At 37.2% G+C, this 27,353-nt stretch overlaps 2 protein-coding genes across 5 annotated transcripts in view; one reads left to right on the forward strand and one right to left on the reverse strand.

Annotated features, from left to right (window-relative positions):
• Sol1 overlaps nucleotides 1–27,353 on the forward strand; it is a 458,110-nt gene that overhangs the window by 252,466 nt on the left and 178,291 nt on the right. The gene's annotated exons all lie outside the window — the stretch shown is intronic.
• LOC141389737 (fatty acyl-CoA reductase wat-like) lies at nucleotides 346–27,345 on the reverse strand. The gene is made up of 8 exons (XM_073961723.1): nucleotides 27,213–27,345; nucleotides 6,261–6,376; nucleotides 5,955–6,203; nucleotides 5,573–5,834; nucleotides 1,223–1,424; nucleotides 908–1,150; nucleotides 587–844; nucleotides 346–508 (listed from the first exon to the last, which is right to left on the reverse strand). Exons 1-8 carry the CDS (start codon nucleotides 27,286–27,288, stop codon nucleotides 415–417), a joined length of 1,500 nt encoding a protein of 499 aa, XP_073817824.1. The 5' UTR covers nucleotides 27,289–27,345; the 3' UTR covers nucleotides 346–414.

The raw sequence follows: 27,353 nt of genomic DNA on the forward strand, positions 1-27,353 counted from the left end.
GATAAATGAATGCTATGGATCAGGATCTGACGTACGCAGTCCAAATATTTTTGAAATGTTGTGGTGGAGGTAACGGAAGAGTGGACCGATAATCACAAGCTTCGAACTCTATCTAAGATTCCCAGAAATATTACAGAGGTTTTTTTAAACTTTCGAGCCATTTTCAAGGAAAGGATGGCTTCAAATTGTCTGAAACTGATTTCGTCCAAACATAATTGGGGTCCAAAATCATTTTTTCGATGAGGCATATTTTGGTCGTATGTAGCCTAAAAGCTGCGAGTATAAAATAGGTGGTTTCACATTTATTTCTTAATATATTGATATATTCATGATCCCAAACAATATTTAACATATACATACACATTTTTTCAATATAAAACAATCACTGACATCTTCTTTTAAATATCTCTTTTTTCACCATTTCCAAAATACGAAAAATACATTTTTCACAATCCATAACAGGGCCATGAATACGATTGAATTTATTGCAAGGTGACAAATTTTAAATCTGAAAAAAGTGTATACAGTAGATAAAAGACATCCATTCTTCAACTCTTTTGTACTCTGTACGAACTGCTATTCTTACCTCTTTAATGAACTTCTAGCTGCGGGTATTGTAGAGGGCTCCTCTTTAGCGGCAAAACGTCTTAAACCTTTTGCATTGTTTTGCAAATACACATTCCATTGCAATGACATCATATCGAAATTGAATAATTTTTTGTCCTCCGATGACATTGATTTCCACAGATGCCTTGTGTTCGCGGTATCGAATGTAAAATCATATGCTAAAAAATATCTCAAAGAGTCGGTCAAACGAGATATCTTTTGATTCAGTTTAACTACGCTGGAAATGTAAGAACGAGCCATTAATCAGAAAAATATCCCAAGAAAATTGATTAACATTTACCTCATCTTTGAACCTTGTAATTTGCAAATCACATCCATAATGTAAGCGGGTATTGTTTGATACAGGAATAACATTAGGCGATATAAAAAATTATTAGAAATAATTTTTACCATAGGATACCACATTATTTTTGAATAGGGCATTTGACAGTTAGAATTTAGAAAAATGTTGATATATCGTCCCCAGGTCATTAAGTTCGATTCCTCCGGTGTGAAATTGTAGATGGTTGGATTTTTGGTGAATCTTAAAGTAAAGAGGAAAGAAATTAATGTTGTTGTAATAAAAGTTCTACTATTTTGTAGTGCATGTATTTACTTGGATGTATCCAATGAAGCTGTATACCATGCAGCTGCCAGCATAATATTTGCACAGTAATCAACCGGTACTATTGGTGCCCGTCTCTCAAAGGCTGTATTTACGACTCTCAAAGCTCCCATTAAAATACCATATGTTACACCTGCTGCTCCTTGGATATTGTCCATCCAACCGGCAAATGGTTCTTCTGATGTTGAAAAAACTGTAACAAAAACAAGTTAGAACGGTGTAAAGTTCGGCAGGACCGAAGTTTTAAACCTTCCACTACGAAGTGTATTGAAATAAGTTGGGAACACACTAAGGCTTATTGATTCATATTGACAATTTTGTGCGTAGAGGTATTCTACCCATTTATAATCCAAAATACCGCAAAAATCCACTTCAGAATGAAAATGTAATAAAACTCTTTAAATGTTTAGAATTTTCCGAATTGAGCTTTTGTATCCTCTGGCAACACGCAATACCAAATTACAGCACTTTCGGTTCGAAAATTTGACAAAAACCCTAGGGGGGGTTAGATTCAATCTTTCATACATATATATATATATAAATTGTTTAAAGCTTTAATCTAGTGGTACCTTTATATGGGGGTTATACTAAATCGTCTGTCTGATTTTCTGCAAGGGATGTTAAATATCTGTTATACATTTTTGAACCCCTAGCCACAACTTTTAGATAACCAAAAATTGGGAGGTACCATTCTATGGGATTAAACCTATGAAAACGTGGACCCATACCAACAATTCTCTTCTAAATGTTTTATACCCACATCGAAGACTAAATACAAAATGTCTGCCACTTTGAAGTGATATTGACGCTACTACCTTTAAAAATGCGGGGGCAAAATGAAGATGCGCGATTTTTTACAAAAATATTTTCACAATTTTAGAAGATAAAAAGTTTTTGTATGCGCTTTGCTTAACGGACATAACTCCCAACGAATTTTGACCCGGGACCACACAACATCAGCGTTCCGGCCAGCGGCTGTCACCTCAGTGTACATGTGTTTGTATTTGTTTCGTTTTTCTGTGATGGGGGCGGCATGAGCGGCATATCCCGGAATGTCTGCTCCGGGTGCATTTAATTGATTGCTCTGGACTTGCCCACGCGAGGGACTACGATAGGGACTATGTTGCTGCATGCTGCGCGAACACAGCCCCAGTGAGTCGTCGTCAGATTACGAAACTCCTTCGTCGTCGGATTACGAAACTCCCCCGCAGTCCCCCCAACAGCAGCCGCACGCGCTGCATTTAACACCAGCCGTTGTTGTTCCAATCCCAGAAAATGCATCCTTTTTGCAATTTAATTGAAAATGGGCTCCGAGGTAAAATCGATGAAATAGTGGACTTTATGAATCGGAAGAATATCAAGGTCGCGGCGGTGCAGGAAACCATGCTGAACGACCACAGCTCAGTACGTTGTGATGGTTACAACGTAATAAGGAAGGATCGAACCAGATGTGGAGGTGGGGGATTAGCTTTCCTTTTGCACCAGTCTGTTCAATACAGACCTATGTCGTCTGAGCCTGCCTCTAATGTCCCGTACATGGAATGTATGGGGGTAGCAGTCAGGTGTGGAACTGCCGAGATAGAGTTGCTGAACGTATACATCCCGCCGAGAAATAATTGTATCTCAGATTATAAGCCTGACATTAGCCCGCTTTTGGAAGGTCATAATCGTCTGGTCCTTGGGGACTTTAATGCGCATCATGAGATGTGGCATTCGGCCCTCGGAAACGACCAGAGAGGTATAGCGCTGGCTGAGCAGATTGATAGCTCTACGTTTTGCTCGGTCAATGAGGACGCCCCTACCAGAATTAGAGGAGCGTGTCACAGTTCGCCAGACATAACCATCGTGTCACCTTATCTGACAAAGACGTCACCTGGCAACCCGTCATTTCCCTTGGTTCAGACCATCTCCCCATAATTGTCTCCATCAGCAGACCACCCGATTTTATCACCTCTGAACGCCGCACATTCGTCAATCATGGGAAAGCTGATTGGCCGAGTTTCAGAGAGTTCACCAATCACCGCTTCAGAGAATTGCCCAATACTTCTGATGTTCGGGTAGCGAAAATGACGTTCCGAGACATCATCAATGCTGCAATCGCTCGCCATATACCTGCTGGTCGAATACCCGAAGTAAGACCAAATTTCCCAGCAGAGGCAAATGAGCGGGATTAGCAAATGAGCGTGATGAGCTTCGTCGAACCAACCCCGACGACCCCAGAGTCAGGGAGCTGACACTGGAAGTTAACAGGCTGGTCGGCGAACATAAGCGGAAAAAGTGGTTAAATCATCTGAAGAGTTGCAACATTGGAGCCGGTATAAGCAAATTGTGGACAACGGTTAAGTCACGCTCGAACCCCGGAAGGAGGGATGACAGGACCTCAGTCACGTTTGGCGACGTTACGTTGACTGACCCGAAGAGGTGTGCAAGTTACTTCAATCGACAATCGACCCCGAGATTGACAGGGCGAAGAGAAGAGTGTTACGTCGCATTAGATCTCTTCCTGCCGAGGATGAACCACCACAGTTTACAATGGATGATGTTGCGAATGCCATCAGGAACGCTAAATCATCCAAAGCGTTTGTCGAGGACTCAACCAGGAACGGCCGTGTGATAGAACAGTGATGGTGGCGCTTGACTTATCAAAAGCCTTTGATACTGTCAAGCACTCCACGCTGTTCAAGGACATCGAGCAAACAACCCTCCGGCCAAGTCTGAAACGTTGGATAATCAACTATATGTGTGGTCGCCAGTCGTATGTGGAATTCAGGAACAAGAAATCCAAGCCCCGTAGAGTGAAACAGGGAGTTCCCCAAGGAGGGGTGATATCTCCGGAACTGTTTAACCTCTACCTTTCCTGTATTCCGCCCCCTCCAGACGGCATTGAGGTCGTAACGTATGCGGATGATTGTACGATCCCGGCGCCAGGAACCTACCCTGATGACATCTGTGAGAGACTGAACTCCTATTTAACCGATCTTATCACCTTTTTCCACGCGAGGAATATGGAGATATCCGCCACTAAATCGACGGCCACTCTGTTCACCACATGGATGGCGCAGTATAGAAGAGAGTTGAATATCAGGGTCGATGGTAAAAGAATTCCGACCACAAACTGCCCTAAAATTCTAGGGGTCACATTCGACACCGCTTTCACGTCGTCCGCGCATGCCACAGCTATCTGCGATAAACTGAAATGTAGGAACAAGGTCCTCAAGTCCCTAGACGGCAGCACTTGGGGTGCAGGGTGTTACCGTGAGAGCCATCCCAATCACCATCTGCTGGCCACCGATACACCCAGGCATATCAAGAAGGATATTCATGCTCTAGAGACGACGGCCCAACAATATAGGAGAGAACCTCTAGATCAACAGGCATATCAGGCAGGTTTGAACAGCATTCACACGGACTCAGTTGCTAAGACGATAAGCAATTATTGTGTGAATGCAGTCATCGGCGCACATCCCCCATATATCGCAGCTGAAGAGCGTCAGCTGCCACGACAAACCAGAGTAGTTTTGTCTCAATTACGCTCAGGATATTGCAGTCGCCTAAATTCCTATTGGGCGGGAATCGATCGCGCCGTGCAAGACATCTGCCCAGTATGCGGCATGGGCCCGCACGATACTAAGCACCTATTCAACTGCCCCGCCAAGCCTACTCATCTGACTCCAGTGGATCTGTGGTTACATCCCATCGAAGTAGCCAACTTCCTGGAACTGGAGATAGACCCAGAGCCAGATTGAACAGGAGAACGAACATACAAACATAATAATAAAACACTGTTACAACAACAACAACGGATGAGCCGATTGGGTCCAAAATTTGGCTCTCGTAATATTTTGTCCAAACTTAGTTTAAGTTCGAAGATGGGTTATATCGGTCCACTCCTTCCGGTACCTCCCCCACAAAAGTTCTAAAATGTTCGGAAAATTTGTGCACACGATAACTTTTGAAGGAAGTAACCGATTTGGTCCATACTTTGCACATCGTGAAACTTCTATCAGACTTAAATGAGGTTCCATATGGACCTCCCACACAAAATTTCGGAAAAGTTCAGTTTAGGGCCTACTCTCGAATCGCTTTGATTTCGTTCGTTCGGCGATAAACAGTAGGTCCCATATCATTGAGCTAATATGAATCGGGGTGCACTCATTGACATGATAGAAGTCTCCCTTGTCCCTTCAGGGATGTTTGTGGAAGAATTATACATATATATAAAACAATAATTACTTACCGATTGCAGGTCGTAATATACAAATCGGCAAATCGGGGTGCACTCATTGACATGAGAGAAGTCTCCCTTTGGAAGAATTATATATATACAAAATAATTACTTACCGATTGCAGGTCGTAATATACAAATCGGCAATGACTCCGCATGGGTCTGAACAAATTCCTCCGACACAGCTTTAGTGAAACTGTATGTGTTGGGATATTTTCCTATAAGGGTCGGCGTTAAGGAATCAAATTGTTCAGGGGATAGCGATTTCTTTATATTTAAAAGTTGTTCACAAGTTACGTTCAACTTGTCTTTAGTAAATCCTTCTACGCAATGTATTGTCGTACAATTAACAAATGCCGTGGAGATGTGAACAAAAGACTGCAACAAAAATAAAGTGGCTAAATTCTTTTTATAATAATTTTGAAATGCTGACTGCTAGTTATCTATTCTTTTTTATAAACCAACCAACTTTGTCGTTCAATATGTACAGCGACTCACCTTTAAATGTTTCATTTCTTTTGCCATCTTGATAATATCCGCCGTACCATGAACATTTATTTGCGTTGCCAGACTTAGTGTTTCATTAAATCTAACCGTTGCAGCACAATGCATTATCACTTCAACATTTTCAATTAAAGTTCGATAATCGTCATTAGATAAACCCAAATTCTCTTGTGAACAATCTCCTTCCATCAATTGAATGTGATCCGGAAATTTGGGACGTAATTTATGAAGCTTTTCAAATAACTGAAAATTGTCAAAAATGATGTGACCATTAATTTACAGAGATTTTAATATACTTACTGGTGATTTCAAAATATCATTAAAACGTTCAACTATTGACTCATGCCCCGATTTAGGCCGTACTATCACATAAATACGTCTTACTTTAGTAGAGCGTAAAATCTTTTCAATTAGCACTGTGGTAATAGAGAAAAAAGTGAAATGATATGTAAATTTATATGTATGTAAATTTTTCTAGAAGCATTTGCTTTAATACATTTATTAAATAATCCATTTGACTGGTTTAACTGTTCTTAGTTCTGTGTCGAGAGGGAATAAGCGACTTTATTAAGTTAATGGATTTACATATACGTCACTAAAGTCCGAAAGAATTGTCACTAAAGTCCGAAACATAAAAGAACGATCAACGAAAGGACAAACGATTACCAATCTAGTTCGGCACGTTATTCTCGTATCATAATGTGACGCCGTCGTCTGGATTAACTGATGCCTTTGTGAAGGTAATGAATTTTGTTCACATATTGTATTTTACACATACGCACACAAAACTTTATTCTTCGTTATTTTAATATCTACGTTTACTTTTTAAACTTTAAAAATTTAAACTAAAATTTTACTTACTTACTTACTTAATTGGCCCATTACAGAACATTTGTTCCATAGACCGAACGAAGAAAAGATATCCATTCCTCTTTGTTTTTCGCTTCGCTTTTTGGAATACCGCGCCTTTTCATTTCTTCATCCATTTGTATGCTCCATCGAAGCTTAGGCCTTCCGATTCTGCGTGCACCGCCATGTGGCATGTATTCATACGCCTTTTTAGCGGGTTCATCATCGCTCATTCTTATGATATTGCCTAGCCAACGCAATCGTTGCATCTCGATACGTTTAACTATATTCATGTCTTTGTATAGCTGATATAGCTCGTGGTTCATATGACGTCGATATTCACATCTTTCGAAGAATTTTCATCTCAAACACACAAAGCACTGCCTTTTAAATTGCTTACTTAAACCATAGTAGCATCTGTTGGCCAATAAAATTCTTCTTCTTATTTCACAACTGATGTTATTTGTTGTGTTTATGGCAGTGTCGAGGTAGACGAAGTCTTTAACTACCTCAAAATTTTAGGTACCAACTGCCACAGTTGGTCCGAGCTTTATGGACGCTTTGTGCGTCGATACCATGAATTTGGTCTTTTCGCCGTTTACCGCCAGACCCACTTTCGCAGATTCTCCTTCGACCTTCATAAAGGTATCAGTTACTTCTTTTACTGATCGGCCCATGATGTCTATATCATCAGCATAAGCAAGTAACATGTGGCTATTGGAGTAGATTTTGCCACTTCTTTTGACGTTTGCCTCTCGAATAACCTTTTCCAGCAGGATGTTGAAGAGATCACACGGGAGGCTGTCTCTTTGCCTGAAACCTCTTTTGGTACAAAATTCTTCGGAGAGGTTATTTCCTATTTTAACTGAGGATCTCGTGTCAGTTAAAGTAATTTTACAAAGCCGAATGAGCTTTGCGGGGATACCAAATTCAGACATGGCCTGGAATACATTTGAACGTAGTGTCGAAGGCTGCTCTATAATCGACAAAGAGGTAGGTAGGTGTCGATCTGCATATCTTGGGCCTTCTCCAGGATTTGCCGCAGGGTAAATATCTGGTCAATGGCCGCATTGGTATGGCCCAATTATCTCGTTGGCCATAGGCTTTAGTCGTTCGCACAATATCCCTGACACGATCTTATAGGCAATCGGGAGTAGACTTATGCCCCTATAGTTGGAGCATACAGTCTTATCTCCTTTCTTATGGACCGGGCACAGGATACTCAGGATCCAATCGTCGGATACTCGTTCTTCCTGCCAGATGGTGCTAACTAGCTGATGAATACACCTTATCAGCGAGTCGCCTCCGGTTTTAAACAGCTCGGCTGGCAAGCCATCGGCTCCTGCTGCTTTATTACTCTTCAGCAGGTTGATTGCTGTTTTTACCTCATCTTGGCCGGGCAGTATACATTCTATACCATCTTCTGGGATTGGATCTGTGGTATCATCGTCTTCGCTCCTATTGAATACCAGCAGATTGGAGAAATGTTCTTTCCATATCCTGAGCACGCTACCTGTATCTGTTACCAGATTACCTTGCTGGTCTCTACAGGAGGTTGTGCCTATACCAAAGCCATCTGCTTGATGTTTCACTCTTTGGTAGAATTTTCGGACTTCATTCTGGGTCCAGTACATCTCGATTTTTTCACACTCCCGCTTTTCCATTTCTCTCTTTTTCTTGCGGAAAAGACGTTTCTCTTCTCTTCTTTTCTCCCGATATCTCTCTCGTGCGCTACGTGTTGCTACTGATTGTAAAGTAGCTCTATATGCCGCATTTTTCTCTTCGGTAGCAGCACGACACTCCTGGTCATACCATGAATTCCTTTGTGGAGGTCTCTGGTATCCAAGTATGGATTTTGCGGCTGTTTGCATGGAGTTGGCAATATTTTGCCATTGCGTTGTTATGTTACCGGGACAAGGAGTGCTCTCATTAAGCAATCGGGCTTATTGAGCGGAATATGCTGCGACTATCTGTTGTGTTTGGAGCATATCGATGTCCAACTTCCGCGTTGTGTCTGTTCGTACTTTATTTGCAACGTTTAGAAGGGTACGTACCTTTGCTGCAACAAGGCAGTGGTCCGAATCAATGTTTGCAATGATTAAATGTGGTACTGCTAATTACCATGTTTTTTGCAGCTGCAAAGTCTATCAGCCTCATACCATTGCCAGATGTTTCACTGTGGAGACTGAAATTCCCGCCTGTGGGCCAAAGATATTCTCCTTTCCAATTTTCGAATTAAAATCGCCTAGAATGTCATGGGCAGGACAACGGTCATATGTTTCTTCTAAGCGCTCGTAAAATATATCTTTAGTCTGTTCGTCCTTTTCTTCAGTGGGAGCCTGAGCGCAAATAAAGCTGATATTGAAGAATTTAGCTTTTATTATAAATGTAGTCTTTCATTCACTGGGGTGAAGCCGGATACCAGATGTTTTAGTCTCCGACTAACTACGAATCCGCAACCAAACTCATGCTTTACGTCATGGCAGCTATAATACAGTGCATCACCTTTAGGTGTTGTTGTGACGCCTTTCCCAATCCATCGTATTTCCTGTATGGCAGTAATATCGGCCTTGTACTTTTCAAATACGTCTGCCAATGCGAAGACTGCACCTTCTCTATAAAGAGTGCGAACATTCCAGGTGCAGATTCGCATATCATGGTCCTTAAAACGTTTGCGGGGTTCGTCAACTTTAGAGGGGTTTGTTTTTCTTTTCTTTCGTTTTTTCATAGTAGGCTGTTTTTTCTAGGGGAGGGTTACTAACCCGACGCCCAAACCAAAGTTTTTAACGTTCTTATGGGTGAACGCGCGGCACATGTTAGCTCACTACCTTTAACGGGTGTTAAAGGCAGTTCCCCAGGTGACACCACGGGGAGTTCAGTGTCCACTTGAGATGACAGAGGGACCAAGATAAATCCTGGGCTTTGTCATGTTAAAACCGGTCATGACCGTTCCTTGGTATCTTAAAGTTTTAAAGTTTTAAAAATTCAAACACGCCTGCCTTTTAATAATGCCAGGCCTAATTTTTCTGGACGAACGAACGATTCAGATCCGGTGAACGATAGAACGAAATCACAGATGACCGGCAACGAACGATTGAAATGCTGAACTAAAAGAACGACCTAGATCACTTAAAAGAGCTGAACTAAACAGAGCGTTCAGCTAAAAGATCTCAAAATTACAACTCTAGATCACATCAACAAAGCCTACCATTTTCCCAAATATGCTGATATTTCACATTTTATTTACACCCACAGTTTCTTAAGATGAAGAATTTTTAGCTGTTGAAATGGACCTTAACTTTTGGGCAAACAAGTCAAATTGTTCACTTTAAGGTCTACATCCCTTTTATACCCTCCACCATAATATGGGTCGTCCGATAGAACTTTGTAAATTGCTATAGAAGTTACTATTACTCTGTCCATTCTAGAGTGTGACATCAATATCCGAACGATATGGTTGAAATATGGTATTTAGTCGTCGTTGGGGGTTGAAGGTTGTAGCCTCAATATCGCACCGAAATGGCTAAAATTCGCTACTTATTCTTCGTTGGAGTATTTTTAGGGTTTTTGGCCGCAATGTTCTAACAAAATGGCTGAAATTTGGATATTGTCCACCTGAAATTTGTCCTCATAAAACCCAAATAGAACGGTACCTTCCGATTTTCGGTATTTTGAAGGTTGTGGCCTCAATATCCAACCAAAATGACTGAAATTCGGTACTTTGTTTTCGTTGGGGTTACAAAACACGGTGCGCCTTAACTAATTTTAAATGGAAGGTGCTTACACCTGGGAAGTTTTTGCAGATTCTGAAACTACAATGCTCATAGATGAGAAATATCAAGAAACTTGAAAACGGTACAACTTAGGAAAAAATAAATCTTCCAGTCTTGTAGAGAATTTTCTCAGCTTCAACATTTTCTTTAGTCCCATTTTGATATGACTTGCGGTTTCCAAGCAAAATCTTGAAGACTTAAGATAAAAACCTAAAAATTTGAACTGATCCTCTTATCTTAAAAATTATAAAACCTACGAAAAAACCTAAAGACCAGTCTTGTAGAGAATTTTCACAGCTACAAGCAAAATCATGAAAACCTGAAAAAACCCTAAAATTGTGAATTTTGATCGCGATTTATTTAAAAATTCCTCCGGCGATTTTTTCTGTTTTCTTTATTTTTCTTATCTATGAACATTGCTGTTTTAAAATCCGCGAAATATTCCCATGTGTAAGCGGTTTTCATCAAAAGTTAGTTAAGGCGCACTGAGCATGATATTGTTTTATAAGGAGGCGATACATTGTGCATTGTCTCAATTTGAACTTCTATATCTCAAAAACGGTAAAACCTACGAAAATATCACAAAGGGTAATCTTGTGGAGAATTGTCACCGCTACAACATTTTCCTTAGGCCCATTTACATAGGACCCGCGGTTTCCAAGCAAAATCGTGAAAATCTAAAGAACCCCTAAAAATGTGAACTCAAATCGCGATTTATTTGAAAATCCCTCCGGTGATTTTTTTGTTTCTTGATATTTCTCATCGATAAGCATTGTAGTTTCAGAATCTGCAAAAACTTCCTAGGTGTAAGCACCTTCCATTTAAATTTGGTTAAGGCACACCGTGAAAACCTTCCACCTAAAATTTATCGGTATAGGCCTCAGTAATGTTGGCGACATTTTCTGAGTATTTCAGCCTTGTACAACTTCTCTACAAGTGGACACGCCGTTCGGACTCGGCGATAAACAGTAGATCCCATATCATTGAGCTAATATGAATCGGGGTGCACTCATTGACATGAGAGAAGTCTCCCCTGTCCCGCCTGGGATGTTTGTGGAACAATTATTATTATATATAGGCCACATTTTCATATAGCCCCCAATAAAAGGGTTGCTTCCGATTTACAGTATTTGAAGGTTTTGGCCGCAATATCCCACCAAAATGGCTAACATTTGGTATTTAGTCTTCGTTGGGGGTATAAAACTTTCCACCTGAAATTTATCGGTGTAGGCCCAGATTTTCATACAGCCCCCAATAAATGGGTAGTTTTCGATTTTCAGTATTTTGAAAGTTTTGGCCGCAATATCCCACCGAAATGGCTGAAATTCGGTACTTAGTCTTCGTTAGGGTTATAACACCTACCACCTGAAATTTATCGGTATAGGTCGAGATTTTCAATATAGCCCCCAATAAGAGGTTATCTTTCGATTTTTAGTATTTTAAAGGTATTGGCCTCAATATTCAACCAAAATGGCTAACATCTAGTAGTTAGACTTCGTGGGGGGTATAAAACTTTCCACCTGAAATTTATCGGTATAGGCCACATTTTCATATAGCCCCCCAATAGAGGATAGCGTCCAATTTTCAGTATTTTGAAAGTTTTGGTCCCACTATCCCACCGAAAATTACTGAAATTCGGTACTTAGTCTTCGTCGGGGTTATAACACCTTTCACCTGAGATTTATCGGTATAGGTCGAGATTTTCAATATAGCCCCCAATAAGGAGGTAGCTTCCGATTTTTAGTATTTTTGAATGTTGTGGCCTCAATATCCCATCAAATGGCTGAAATTTGGTATTAAGTCTTCTTTGTCGGTATAAAACTTTCCACCGGAAATTTATCAGTATGGGTCCACGTTATCGTTTAGCCTCCATAGAAGGGTACCTTCCGATTTGCGGTATTTTGAAGGCTGTGACCTCAACGGTTTATCAAATGCTATGTATGGTCAGTTCTATTATACGGTGCTGAAACATGGACTGTAATAGCCCGTTTCCACGGTACGTCGTTCGTTCTCTATTCGTTGTTCGACCCATAACTACGAATAAATTACTTATTTCCCCACACAAAATTCTATGAACGAACGACGATTTTTCTACGTTGTTCGATTAGAAATACTCTCTGAACGACGAATAAGTGTGTCCCATCCCTAACAAATGAGAGAATTTATCGAAAAAAATAATTATGACATGTCTAAATTCAAAATTGAAAATTTTGTTGAAAACACAAAAATCTTTAGAAAAACGGAAAAGGATGAATGAAAATTAATGAATTAAACATTTTATACAGATGCAGAAGGAAGATGGTTGTGTTCCCTTCTTAATTCCACACACATTTCTTGTCCATTAGTTCAAAATCGCGTAAAAAATCAGAAACAAAAAGGAAACAAATAACTGAAAGTCTGTATACAGAAATATTGTTTTGACATGTCTCTCTCTTTTTAATGTTGAAAATAGAAACATATAAAAATATGTATATTGAAAATACAAAATTATTCAGAATTTAAGGAAAAAATGAATGAAATGTGTGTAGTTAAATATTGAAGATACATTTGAAGGAAAGTCTATTGCTTTTCCTATTCATTTAATGTATATTTTATGTGTTTTCGGTTTAAATTTTCGTGAAAACAAGGAAACAAAAATGAAGGAAATTTTGTTTATGTTTCTGTTAATTACGAATGGTGTCGTGGAAACGGGTTAATTCGTGTACGTCGTTCGACAGGCGAACAACGTAATTGAAACGCTCGTGTGAACATGACATAAAATCAGCAGACGAGAAGAAACTGGAAGCTTTTGAAATGTGGACATACCGACGTGTGCTCAAAATTCCATGGACCGATCGAGTGTCAAATACCGAAGTCTTAAGAAGAATGAATGAACAACGACAGTTAATGAAAACCATAAAAACCCGAAAAATGTCTTGTTTGGGACACATGATGAGGAACAATAAATATAAGATACTGCAGATAATTCTCAAATCCCAAGTTGAAGGAAGACGTTGTAGAGGTCGAAGAGAACTGTCCTGGCTAAAAAATTTTCAAGACTGGACCGGATACCGTGATGAACTCAGTCTTCTTACAGCAGCTAAAAACAGACAACTATCGCTTTCCACATACAATAAATATTTTCAATAAGAATGTAACAAAATGTATGATCGCTTAACATCCGGACAACGGATATGCAAATAAAGAAGAAAGAAGAAGACCTCAACAACCTACCGAAATAGCTATAATTTGGTACTTAGTCTTTGTTGGGGGTATAAAACCATCCACCTGAAACTTGTCAGTATAGGTCCAAGTCTTCACATAGCCCCCACAGAACGATACCTCCCGATTTTAAGTATTTTTAGTATTTAATTCACATTATCCAACAGAAATGTCGATAATTTTATATATAAAGTCATTATTATATGTGTTCTTTTACTTGCTCTGTTCCAGAACCTGCAAGAAGCTACTACTTTTTACTACGATAACATTTTTTCCTTTATGTTATCGAAAAAAATAGTAAAAATTAGTAGATTCTTGCAGTACTGGAACAGACCAACTATCTGATGGATTTAAAAACGCAAAATAAACCAATTTGGGGGCATTAAAAATATATTTTTTACATTGAAAGTTAATGCGAAGAAGCTCCTCCTTGAAATTCAATCAACTTTAACTTAACCTGAACGCCATGGTAGAACAAACCAGGTAAAGTAAGTACTACAACAAATACAACTCAACAAGAACCACTTAGGAATTTGTTTTTGTTTGTAACACTAGTGTTAAATAAAAATGTAAACAAAATAAGGAAATGTCTATAAATTATTGGAATTTAAAAAACCAAGGCATATTTATACAAGGTAGAAGTGACAATCAGCTGAATTCTTACTTTTTTTGTAAATTTAGTTTTCAAAATGTAATAGGGTCTACTCATGCAATTTGAAACTTCGAAATTTTCTACCATAAAATATTAAACGTGTAATAAAAATGACCTACTACAGTTCTGAATGCTTTATATTTAAATTTTGATTCAAATTTGTTCTATTTTAGAGGATTTTCAAAATGTATTTATGTTTTTCCTGCGAAATTTTTTAGAACGACCCCATTATTCAACATTTTTTTTTTCTTTGACATTCAATTTTCTATAACAACAATGTTGTTTTTGTAAATTTGTTAGTTGTTGTAATTCATGCATTTACCTTATATGAATATGCCTTGTAAAAAACTATTATTTTTCCGCATTTGATTGAATATTTTGGAAAACATATGCTCTGTTCCAGAACCTGCAAGAAGCTACTATTTTTTACTACGATAACATTTTTTCCTTTATGTTATCGGAAAAAATAGCAAAAATTAGTAGATTCTTGCAGTTCTGGAACATACCAATAAATGAAAACTCGTTAGATTTTCAATTTGAATGTTTCCATATCATTCCACCAAATGCATTACTTCTCACAGAAAGTATAATTCTTGCAAATATGTTTAAGGTCGTTAGAAATTCATTGAAAAAGGAGAAGCTGTTTCAATCTCTTGTTTTTGAAATCAAAAAACACATGTTTATTAGGGCTTTATTTTTTCAAACTTATCAAAGTACCACACCATATTAACAAATGTTGTACCGCCTCTATAAGCGGTGTTTTAGTGTGCGGCACGTCGTTCGGACCTGGAGGAGGTTACATGTCATTTATAGGAAGAGTCTTTATGGGAAATAGTTTTTTTTTCTGATGAATAAATTTGTTCTTCAAAAAATATATATCCCTAATATACATCGAACATAGAAATAAAAAATGCTGTGTTCCAGAACTATTTTTTACTACGATAACATTTTTTCCTTTATGTTATCGGAAAAAATAGTAAAAATTAGTAGATTCTTGCAGTACTGGAACAGAGCAAAATATATAAAATGTCGTATGGAATTTGACACTAACACTACAACCCATTTCAGTCAGCTGGGTATTGCTGTTACCTTTTCTTGTTCTACCATGCCTGAACGCTATAAATCTGTTCGGTAAATCCAAACTATTACAAAAGAAGACTTATAATAATGGGGGTTAGTCTGCTTTTTATTCAATTCGTTAAGGTCCAAGTTTTCATATAACCCCGTAGAACGGAAATTCCCGATATTCAGAGAAGTTTCAGCCACATCCCTCAACAGAAATTACTGAAATCCGGTTAAAAATCTATATATAAAAGGAAATGGTGTTAGTTACTACGCTTATAACTCAAGAACCGCTGAACTGGTTTTGACAATTCGCACCAAATCGGAATGGTCTCATGGCAGAAAAGGATAAAACCTAAAAAAATCGCGAAAATCTGCGAATATTTTGCAAACTAATTTTTGAAGAAAGTCAATTTTTCCACACATTTCTCTCGAGCTTTTGGATTCGGAGTATATCGTGTCACTTTTTTGACAGTTTTTGGCGAAAATTGTGTATGCACCACATGATATTGACTTTTTCAAGGATCTCTATGTCAATTTTTAAAAGTTCTACAAATTGTTTTATTTAGTAAATGTCACTTTTCATTTTATTCAAACAATTCTTTGTGAAAATTAATTGCGGAAAATAGTTTAAAAGACGTGAGTTTGGTCTTAATTGTAAGAGGTTATTAGCAGATTCAATTGATGTTACCATTCTCTGCATAGTTTTTTTTTTGGAAAATCTAATAGGAAGTACCCTGGCATAATATAACGGATGCTTTCAAATGACTTCGAAGTTAATATTATTGAAGAACGCGGATTGAACCTGACATTAACTGGCCGTTCTATTGACGTGATTATTATTATTATTTACGTCAACCAAAATTGATTTTTGTGTTGGTTGTCGGCCAAATTCACCGTCAAATTGGATCTTTGCACCACTTTCTTATTTTCATAACCTCAACAACATGCATTATTCGCATTATTGCATAGAGTTCGTGCGTAATCAATGGATCCATATTTAATATGAATAACGAGATGCGAAACCGAGGTGGTTATGAAGACAGATAATGAATGCATAAACTTGTCATGAATGACCTGCGTAATAAAAAGGTCTGTTGAAGGTATGTCGAGTTGTACTTAAGTAAAATGGAACCATTTGTTTCTGTTCGATTTTGAAAGTACTAAAGTCTACGGCTCAGGATATGTGGAATATACTAACTGGTAACTTTATTTTAAACCAGGTTTAATATACCAGGTTTTCTACCCATTCGGTCATTCCATTTGGACGGTACAACCTTCAAAATACATAAAAATTTCCTTCAATTAGGATATATACCAAAGTATGAACCTATATTGGGAATCTGAAATACCAAGTTACCGTCACTACAGGAGAAAATTCTTTTAAAATATTTCACATCGAGCGGTATCGTTGTACCTTCCAATCTGACAACCCACAATAAAAAAATGCAATTTCGATCGGGATGAAAATATGGACCTTTGTCTAATATTTTTGCGATTAATTTTTTAAACACTAGCCTTCTTAAACGGCAAATTAGATCAGAATGTACTGTTATGTTTGGGATATGCTGAAATGGGGACGTATACCAAAAAATTTTAGTGGAGTTTTCTGACCATTGGAAACTTTAAATGTGAGATTTAAGCTAATACAGTTAGAAAATGTGGTTAGAACCTTCAAATACCGTTATGTGGGGACTATTCAAAAATGGGGACCAATTTTCAATACCAATTAACTTAGGATTACTACAAATGACTACATAAAATTTAATTCGTTGTGAGTTCAATGTTGATTTCAGCAGACAGACAGGCAGTTAAATCGAACTAGAAGTGTATGCTGATCAATAATATACATATGTATGTATATACTTTATAGATTCTCAGACAAAAAGTAGTGTTGCAATGAACGAATGAACGGAATGGCAAAAATTAAATTGTTTGCCAAAAGCTTCAAAAGCGAATGCAAATCTTCTATGGGGGATACCTACAATTCTCGGTATGAATTATTACCCATATCGAATACTAAATAACAAACGTCAGTCATTTCGGTAGGATAATGTGGCTATAATCTTTAAAATACTGAAAATCGGGAGGTACCTTATATGGGGGCTATATCAAAACGTGGATCTATACTGACAAAAAATATTTTGTAGCTCCAAAGAAGATTTAACACGAAATTTTAGCCAGTTCGGTGAGAAAATGTGGCTAAGCCCCCTTAAAAACATCTGAAATCGGGAGGTACCGTTCTGTGATGGCTATATCAAAAAATGGATCGATATGCCCCATTTTCAATACCAAACATCCTAGGAGTAATATAACAACAGACTATACGAACTAAGAATTTTATGCTGATCAATAATATATATTTTATATGGACTCCGAAGAATATTTCTATGTATTACAAACGGAATACAACTTTAATTATACCCTCCATATGGTGGAAGGTATAAAAATGATGGGAATAAAGTTTACATTTATATGGTATACATGTATACCTGGTATAAAAAACTTTATATATAACGACAAATATAAAATGCATTCGAATTTAAGTAATTCCATATCAAATTCGCCTCGCAATAGCCATGACAATAAATGAACCGCAAGGCAAATATTCAACTTCAATGTACCTTTAATGACTGCGAGACGAAGTTCGCCGGGTCCACTAGTAATTAATATTTTTAAGGTGTATAAAATGATAAACCGTCGTGTTTACTTATTCCCTTTTCAGTTGTTATTTTTGTTGTGGTAAGTTTTAGCCAACATTATTTAGCGCATTCGCTAGCAACGCTACTTCTGTTTGCATATACTTTTTTGCATTTTTTTGCGAATACCGAAAATACCACCACAACATAGTCGTGTAGGGCATGGAAAATGAAAAGAAATGTGTAGTCACGTTTTATCTGCGGTTTAAAAAGTTTCCTCAAGGATTGCATTCTTGTTTTCCATTGCTGTCATATTTATTATTTTTGAAATCGCTTTCAGTGCGGGAACTTTTTGGCCAAATGCGTTTTCGTTATCAGGACAAATTCCCACCCACGGTACTTGCGTGGTATTCTTTGGATATAGCACTGAAGTACATATTTTCAAAATATTGCCAATTTATTTGATTTTTAACACTAAAATACCATATTTTTATTGAGTACAATAAAATTACGAAGGTAGTGGCATCGTAAAATTTTGAATATGTTATGTCAACATTTTCTTTATGTTGTTGGGGAAATTACAACAAAAATATATATATATTTTTTTTATAAAGGGATTTGACTTTTCATATTCGAACAACTGGCGTGATACCACTACCTTGGTAATTGGCCATGGTTTAGAGTTTATTGCTTACTGCTAAACCTAAATAACGACGGAACGTATAGAAATATTTCACCAACCTACCAAAACAACGCTCTCTGAGCGTTCGTATTACCCAAATACGTTGAGTCCCAAATCACATTTGAAACACAAAATCCGCGACCGAAGCTTACTTAAATGTTTTCATTCGTAAAACAAATAATTTTCCTTTGCAATGAATTGTATTTCATGTTTTGTTGGGCTTTTCCTTGCGGCAATTGTCACTTTGTGGGTGAGAGAGGGTGTTGAGAGGCAAAGGGTTACCATATACCTCACCTCTCTCTCCATCAAACTGACAATTGCCGCAAGGAAAATTGCCTAATGTAAATATGGACTTACATGTGTTCTACTTTTTTCACCACACACGCCCTGGGTATACGTTCGTATATAGATATGGGCCTTATACTCCACAACGGAAACATTAGGTCTGTTCGATAACACAAAAGTTTGTAAAAATTTGTACAAACTTTTACAAAATGCTGCTCGATAACAAACTTGTTCAATAAACGAGAAATGAGAAGTAGTTGCAAGAACTTGCAAGTACATTTTACTTGCGAAGTTATCGAACAGACCTATTCAGTCCTGTTTCTTTTTCGTTCCTAATAAACTAATATGATTGAACCCATTGTTCAATAAACGAGAAATGAGAAGTAGTTGCAAGAACTTGCATGTACATTTTACTTGCGAAGTTATCGAACAGACCTATTCAGTCCTGTTCCTTTTTCCCTAAAAAACTATGGCCTAATAAAGAAGGTCATCCAATCGGCAAATTCACCAAATAGTACAACTCTGCACCTTCATTTGTTGTCAAAAGTTGTTGTTGCTGCGAATAAAATGTTTTTAATTTTGATTTTGTTATTATTAAAAATGCTTATTTATTTTTGGTTTCTTTTATATCACAGTAAACGCCACAACACACAAAGATAATTGTAGACGAATGTTTTATTCGCGATATTTCAAAAGAATTTAAACATTTTTTAACATTTGGGTGAAATAACCAAAATTTGTTTTGATAATTTTGCTATGGATAACTATGTTTTTTTGTTCAATTTCAAACTACGACAATATATTTTGACAGGAAATGGAGGTATCAGCTTGTCTTATTAGATGACCTTCTATTTGGATCATGATTGAACCATACGCAGACATTTTCAATTACTCAAGGAAAACGTACCTTTTCCAAGAAAACCTGTTCCACCCGTAACAAATATTGTTTTGTTTTCAAAAAATTGCTGAATATCTGTGTCCATTTTATAGAATTTTCTTAATATAATTAGATTTTTTTCTTTTTTAAAAATCTGTGCTTGTACCCGTTTAAATGTTACTAAAGAAACTGAGCGACAAATGTTTTTTTGTCATCTATTTTATATTTTAAATAAATGTATGCTCAAGTCCGTCTAAATGCACTACAGTAATAATTGAATGTTAGCTACACACAGCTGTTTTTCTTTTGATTACTGCTCACTTCCGGGATTTTTAATTCACTCTTCACGCCTTATTAAAAGCCTCACAGGTTTCTATCATTCTACACTTCCCAAACATATTTTCAAAGTTCCAAGTTCCGAAGGTTGTCGGAGAGAAGAATAATGAATGATAGCTTATATCCCATTAAATCCCAGCAGCGACTTGATGATAACTTGCAGGCATTTTGAATTCGGTAGAGATTTTCTGCCACTAACAGTATGGACCTTACTGTGTTTTGAGCAGTATTTAATTCCAGGTATACAATAAAGTGCGAATATGACGTTAAATCCGATTGGACTGCAGATAACTAAATGAAATGATAATCACCTTTCGTATGAGATGTAATATTTCTAATTTATTGACAGTTAAGAACACATAAAATCCATTAAACTTATTATGCATGCTCATACAAATAATTACCTACTAAAATCTCAACAATCAACTTTCGACATACTTTAATAAAAATATTAAAAACTAGTGGACCCGGCGAACTTCGTCTCGCAGTCATTAAAGGTACATTGAAATTGAATATTTGCCTTGCGGTTCATTTATTGTCATGGCCAGGGGTTAAAAACCAGCATCTAAAAAAAAAACATTAGCATTAGCTGTACACTTCAACTGCTACATAATATTGACACACACGGCTAAACAACCGAACTCATAAGGTCTGTACGATAACTTCGCAAGTGAAAACTACTTGCAAGTACTCAGCAAGTTCTCAGTAACCTCTCTCCACTAATTTTACTCTCTCGAAGCAAAAAAATTGCAGATTGTTGTCGAACAGCAATTTGCCAACACTTGCAAGAAGTCAGTTGATTTGAAGAAGAAGAAGAAGTTGGCGGAAAATATTAAATAAATAATAAAATAAAAAAGTAGTCACCACAAACTATTTTACATTATCGTTTTTATTTACATTATCGTTTTCAATCATTTATTTAATAATTTTTCCCTTTTTTATTTCTATTTATTTTAATAACCAAACGTTTGTATATGTTTTTGCCAAGAAGTCCGCCACAAAATATTCGAATTTAAATCAGCTGATCAAACTTGCAAGTTCTTACAAGAAAAATTTTCCTTGCAAAGACTTGTAAACAAAACTCTCCAAAATTCTCTCACTGTTGTCTCCAAATTCGCTCTCTTTTACTTTACAAGTTTGTTATCGAACAGCATTTTGTAAAAGTTTGTGCAAATTTGTACAAACTTTTGGGTTATCGTACAGACCTATATTTATTTTTGTACATTTTTGCTTATTTCGTTTTTTACGCCTAATCTTTTTTTCGTTAGGCATAATCGACAACCACGCTACATATTTAGCAGTCGGCTGACCATCGTAAGAGCAAATTAGCCAACCGAGGGTGGTTTTGTGATTAGAGTTGCCAACGCTGTAATAAAAAAGGTGTCATTTAATGTCAAAATGCATCCATCATATGGTAGAACCTAAAGAATGCTAATTATTATTGTTTAAAAATAAAAAAATATACATATGTATGTATTGAACGGTTTCACCAAAAATTCACATGTCCTTTGAACGAAAAAGTGGAATTAGTTATATCGTGATTTTTAATGCATTACACTGGTACCCCTGATATCTATTTATATATTTATTTATTTACTAGGGGACCCGGCGAACTTCGTCTCGCAGTCTATTAGAAGTCGTATTACTGAAGTCGATGGCTTTGTTGTCGAGTTCAATTGCAAATATTTATTTGTTTTGAACTATTTAGGACGATCTTTGATGCAGATGCCCATTAGACAATTGTACTTTCGATAATTGTCAGTTTGTCGAAGAAAGAGGCTACTGAGAGGCAAAGTGTTTTTATTTTCCTCGAATCTCTGTCCCATAAACTGACAATTGGGCAACTGTAAATCGGGACTAAGATATATTTATTAAGCAAATAACATATTTTGCGACGCACAGTTGAAAAAAAGTAGTATTGTAACGCCCCCATTCGTTTCATAATCGATGGTTTTCCTCTTGCTTTTGATACCCTCAGCCTTTAGGCTAAATGTGCCTCATCGAAATAATAGTTTTAGACCCAAAGTTGTTGGACGAAGTTCTTTCAGACAATTTGGAGTCGATTTAGCCCTGTCCGCCCGTCTGGCCGTCTGTCTGGCTGGTGTGCACGATAACTCTCGAACGGATCAACCGAACCGAATTTTGAGCTTCGTAAAACCTTGCCCAAACTTAGTTTAAGTTCGAAGTTGACCCATATTGGTCCATTCCTTCGGGTACCTCCCCCACAAAAGGGCGCAATCGATTTGGTCCAGACTTTGCAAATCGTATTACTCCTTCCGGATATAGATCGGGTTTGAATATGGACCATATCAATCTACTCCTTCGTGTACCTACCACACACCATAAATTAATTTTAATAGCTTCTCTCAGATAGTTTTGAAGCAGTCCATACTTCCTGAGATACTGGCCTAAAAACCCCAAGAAACCCTGACGGCATCATCTAAAATGCCAAATCCTGAAGATAACTCTCGCAGGAAGTTTCTGATTGGTCCAAACTTTGCACATCGTATTATTTCATCCAGTCCAGTCGGTCCAGTCCTTCGGAGTACCCACACAAAATTTTGGAAAAGTGGACTTTGAGAACTCGTGTCGGATCTATTTGTTTTTTTTTTCCAGAAGGTTTTTTTCACGATTCCTTCTACAACGGTACAATTTTTCAGGAGTAAGTCCATGACACCCTGCCACCACATACTTAAACAGCTAGTATGAAGGATAACTCTCAAAATGTTCAACATTTTTGTCCAAACTTGGTTTAAACTTGTGTTTGCTTCTTTTTTGTTTTTGGTTAAAGGCTGTTCAAGAAATACCGTGCATACCATTTTAGTGACAATTTTTAAACATTGGGGGGAAGTACCGGAAGTTGTGGACCGGTATTTTCGAACAGAAACTAAGTTTGGACAAAATATGACGAAGGCCAAATCTTGAATCAAATCGGTTGATCAGTTCGAGAGTTATCGTGCTCTCCAGCCACTGCATAGGGGTTTTTACTAGAGTTGTGTCGTTCATGAACGAACCGGTTCCAAGGAACGATTCCGTGAAAAGAACGAACGGATCCGTATCCAGCACATTCGTTTATGTCGTTTATTTAGATCCCTGACGACCAAGACATTACTGCTTGCAAAATTAGCAGCAGAACCACCATAATTAGTTTTACACGCAAAGTCTACTTACACAAGCTGCGTTAGCGCAAGCATCACAAATTTGCACACACAAAACAAACCATGAGTCAGTTACCTCATATCGTGCAGTAAATCACATCGTTCAGTAGCTCATGTCGTTCAGTAGATCATAATGTTCATCTCGTTATGTTAACTTCTCTGGTTCTTTTTGCTTCTTTCGTTCATATTCAAAATCACCACCACTTTTTTGCACTTGCTCTCAGTAAGCGCACATTGCATATCCATGCTCTACATCAGAGCTGAGCAAAATCGGGAGACAGGCAAATTTAAGGGAGAAGTAATATTTAATTTTTCTTGATGTTTCATTAATGATTTCAAAATTTTTTAAACGTTAATGTTGTCTAAAATTGTCCACAATGCAAATTATTAAAAATATATAAATAAAAAATTGCATAAACTTTTAATTGTTTATGGTTCACAAAAAACTAAGAGTATGTTTTCTCAATTTGCCTGTGTGCTAGCACACAGGCGTGTTCACCCCTACTCTACATTGATTGTTTTGTGTGTGTCAGTTTGTGATGCTTGCGTTAACGCAGCTTGTGTGAGTTTGTTTGTGTGCAAAAAAGTGGTGGTGATTTTGAATATGAACGAAAGATGCAAAAAGAACCAGAGAAGCTAACATAACGAGATGAACATTATGATCTACTGAACGACATGAGCTACTGAACGATGTGATTTACTGAACGATATGAGCTAACTGAATCATGGTTTGTTTTATGTGTGCAAATTTGTGATGCTTGCGCTAACGCAGCTTGTGTAAGTAGATTTTGCGTGTAAAACTAATTATGGTGGTTCTGCTGCTAATTTTGCAAGCAGTAATATCTTGGTCGTCAGGGATCTATGGATGAACGACATAAACGAATGTGCTGGATACGGATCCGTTCGTTCTTTTCACGGAATCGTTCCTTGGAACCGGTTCGTTCATGAACGACACAACTCTACTGTTTTCTCCAGAATTACGGACTTGACCCTGAAAAAACTTTTACCGTCGTAATTGAGGCAGCGAATGCAAATTGCTTCAACAAAAATCAAAGTGATTCGAGAGCATGTCCGAAATTTTGTTTCGGAGGTATCTGGTCCACAGATACCGAACCAACCAAAAATTAAGGATACAGTCAACTATAAAAATGTACTTTTCTATGGAGGCCATATCAAAACATGGACCTTTAGCAACAAAATAATGGGGCAAGTTTAATGCTCTCAAGGAAGACTTAACACAAAATTTAAGCAATTTTGGTGTGATAATTAGGCTAAAACATTGAAAATACAGAAAATTGGAAAGTACCGTTTTATGGGGGCTATATAAAAACGTGGACCTATACTAACAAATATCTAGGGGAAAGTTTTTATCCTCCACAAATACCAAATTTTTGTCATTTCGATAAGGTAATGTGGCTAAAACCATGGTGTAAGAAAGAAGGTGATACAATAATAGCAACCTATGTCTTCATTTGCTGTCAAAACATATTTTCAATCAAAAATAAATAACAAATATTTCGCTTCTATAAAAAATATCTGTGTACAACATCTTTGTTTAAGCTTCGCGAATAATATTTTAACGTTATCTTCTAACTTTTGTGGATATTTCGCGCAAAAAAATTTGACAGCAAATGAAGACTACAACCTAACGTCAACTATTGGATCACCTTGTTAAATTCGCCTTGGCTAAAACCTTTAACATACCGAAAATCAGAAGGGACCATTCTATTAGGGTTATGTATATCAAATGGTGGACCATTTCCAAAACCAATTTTCTTCTGAGACCGCCTGTGTGTAGGCTTTCATGTAGTTCGCTATCGACAAGCGGTTGTCATCCAATGGAATGACGTCTTGGATGTGTTCTGGATAGCATCTGAAGTCCTTACGGATATGCCGTGGTGCTAAGATCTTCTAAGATCTTCTATCACAGTATAATGGCTGCGATAACATAGCGCATAGGACACCAGCACCAACGGTTTAGTCAGCAACACATTATGTTGCCTGACTGACTACTCGAAGCGATTTTTTTTTTTTTTTTTTGATGTTTCAGATTCTTCGCCATTCCAGACTGAAGCTGCATAGTTAAGGAAGTCCTTACGGATATGCCGTGGTGCTAAGATCTTCTATCACAGTATAATGGCTGCGATAACATAGCGCATAGGACACCAGCACCAACGGTTTAGTCAGCAACACATTATGTTGCCTGGCTGACTACTCGAAGCGATTTTTTTTTTTTGATGTTTCAGATTCTTCGCCATTCCAGACTGAAGCTGCATAGTTAAGGACGGAACGGCTAATGGCCGTGCCAACTGGAACTTTGCTGGCTTTATTCCTTGCTTTTTACATGCTGATTATTATGTTGCGTAGCACGAGAAGTGGAGCAAATTATCCAAATCTGTCCCAATTTTTTTTTTTTTTTAATTACTGACTGTGGGTATAAACACAGTTTTTTCTGAACAAACAGGGGTAAATGTCAAAAATGACTATGGAAACGCGACAAAATCGATTAGTTGTCAATGCCGAAGCTGAAAAACGTCATCTTGTGGTACTTTTATAGCGGCTCTTAAAATAAAGGACGAAAAGGACATAAAGAAAACGAGTTAGAATGTTGAAGTGCTCCACGAAAATAATCCTCATTCGGTTTGACTGAAGACATGTCATCTCAAAAATAAGCTAAATCAACAGTGAACAAAGACATAACGCTAATTCCTGATGGCTTATAGCAAAAACTTCACCGCGCCATAACGCGGAGGTTCGACTCATGGCGAATCTGTCCTTCGGGGTTCTTAATATACTCACCAAGACCTTTCTTCCCCAAGAGGAATTTTCCGGGCCCCAGACTTTCAACTCCATTTTGTTGCATAGTGTAATTAGAGGAGGAAATCCGCTTAACAAGTTACATGACATATTAGGCACAATATTAGTAAAATTTAGATAAACGTTTAATAAAGCGACATTTTAGACCCAAATTCATTTAACAGTGAATTTGTATTCGAATTCTGATGATTTGCGTTCATCGTACGTTCTTTAAGATCACACAAGATTATTGCAGTTCCCAATATTATGCTCCTGGCAATGCTTCACATTTACGAGTATCGCTCACAATTGTCAATTTATTTGACTTTCAACACTGAAACGCCATTTTTTAATACAATATAGCATGATATAAGTAAAGAGGTAGATTTAAATGGAAAAATCTATAGAACCCTTGTTTTTCCTGAATTCCTAAAACATCAAAATTCGTAAACACAAAAGCTACAAGTGGGTTTGTTTACAATACCAATGTTGAGCATTTTATAAAAAACACGAAAAATGAATGAAGGGTCAAGGTTTCTCCACATAATCGATATGATAAAATGTTTGTTTCAATGAAAAGCTGACAAATTTCTCCATTCAAATGTTCTAAAAACTATTTTAAAACCCATTGAATTCGATTGCTTTTAAAATTGTTTGGCATATTATTCAAACAGCACACACACATACAAAGATTGTGTATATTGTGTTGACGTTTTAGGAACAGTCGAAAGAAAAAAATTAAATTGACAGGAAGCATTATCTAACCTTTCTTATTAAACCATGCAATATAGTTCATTGGTTCGACTCCAACTAGACTTCCATAGTTATTTCACCACAACTGTATATTACATATGCCAAACACTTTAACGCCAATGAATTGCCGGGTTCATGGTTCCACTAATATGTTTGAACCATATGCAAAACTTTGCAATTACTTCTTACCTTTTCCAAGAAAACCTGTTCCACCCGTAACAAATATAATTTTATTTTGAAAAAAATTTTGAATATCTGTGTTCATTTTGTTTTCCGCAAAACTTTCTTTCTATATATTAATATATTCTTGTATATATATTTGTTTTTTTT

Source organism: Musca autumnalis, unplaced genomic scaffold, assembly GCF_047663935.1.
Source record: "Musca autumnalis isolate F117 unplaced genomic scaffold, ASM4766393v1 scaffold_1, whole genome shotgun sequence".
NCBI classification, from domain to species: domain Eukaryota; kingdom Metazoa; phylum Arthropoda; class Insecta; order Diptera; family Muscidae; genus Musca; species Musca autumnalis.

What these genes read in the sequence shown, in the direction of transcription:
- LOC141389737 (XM_073961723.1), bottom strand. Translation starts at nt 27,288, where the DNA reads ATGAACACAGATATTCAAAATTTTTTTCAAAATAAAATTATATTTGTT. An exon ending in GCTTCATTGGATACATCCAA is followed by an intron (nt 1,151 to 1,222) that starts GTAAATACATGC and finishes CTTTACTTTAAG; the next exon opens with ATTCACCAAAAATCCAACCA. An exon ending in GCTAGAAGTTCATTAAAGAG is followed by an intron (nt 509 to 586) that starts GTAAGAATAGCA and finishes CACTTTTTTCAG; the next exon opens with ATTTAAAATTTGTCACCTTG.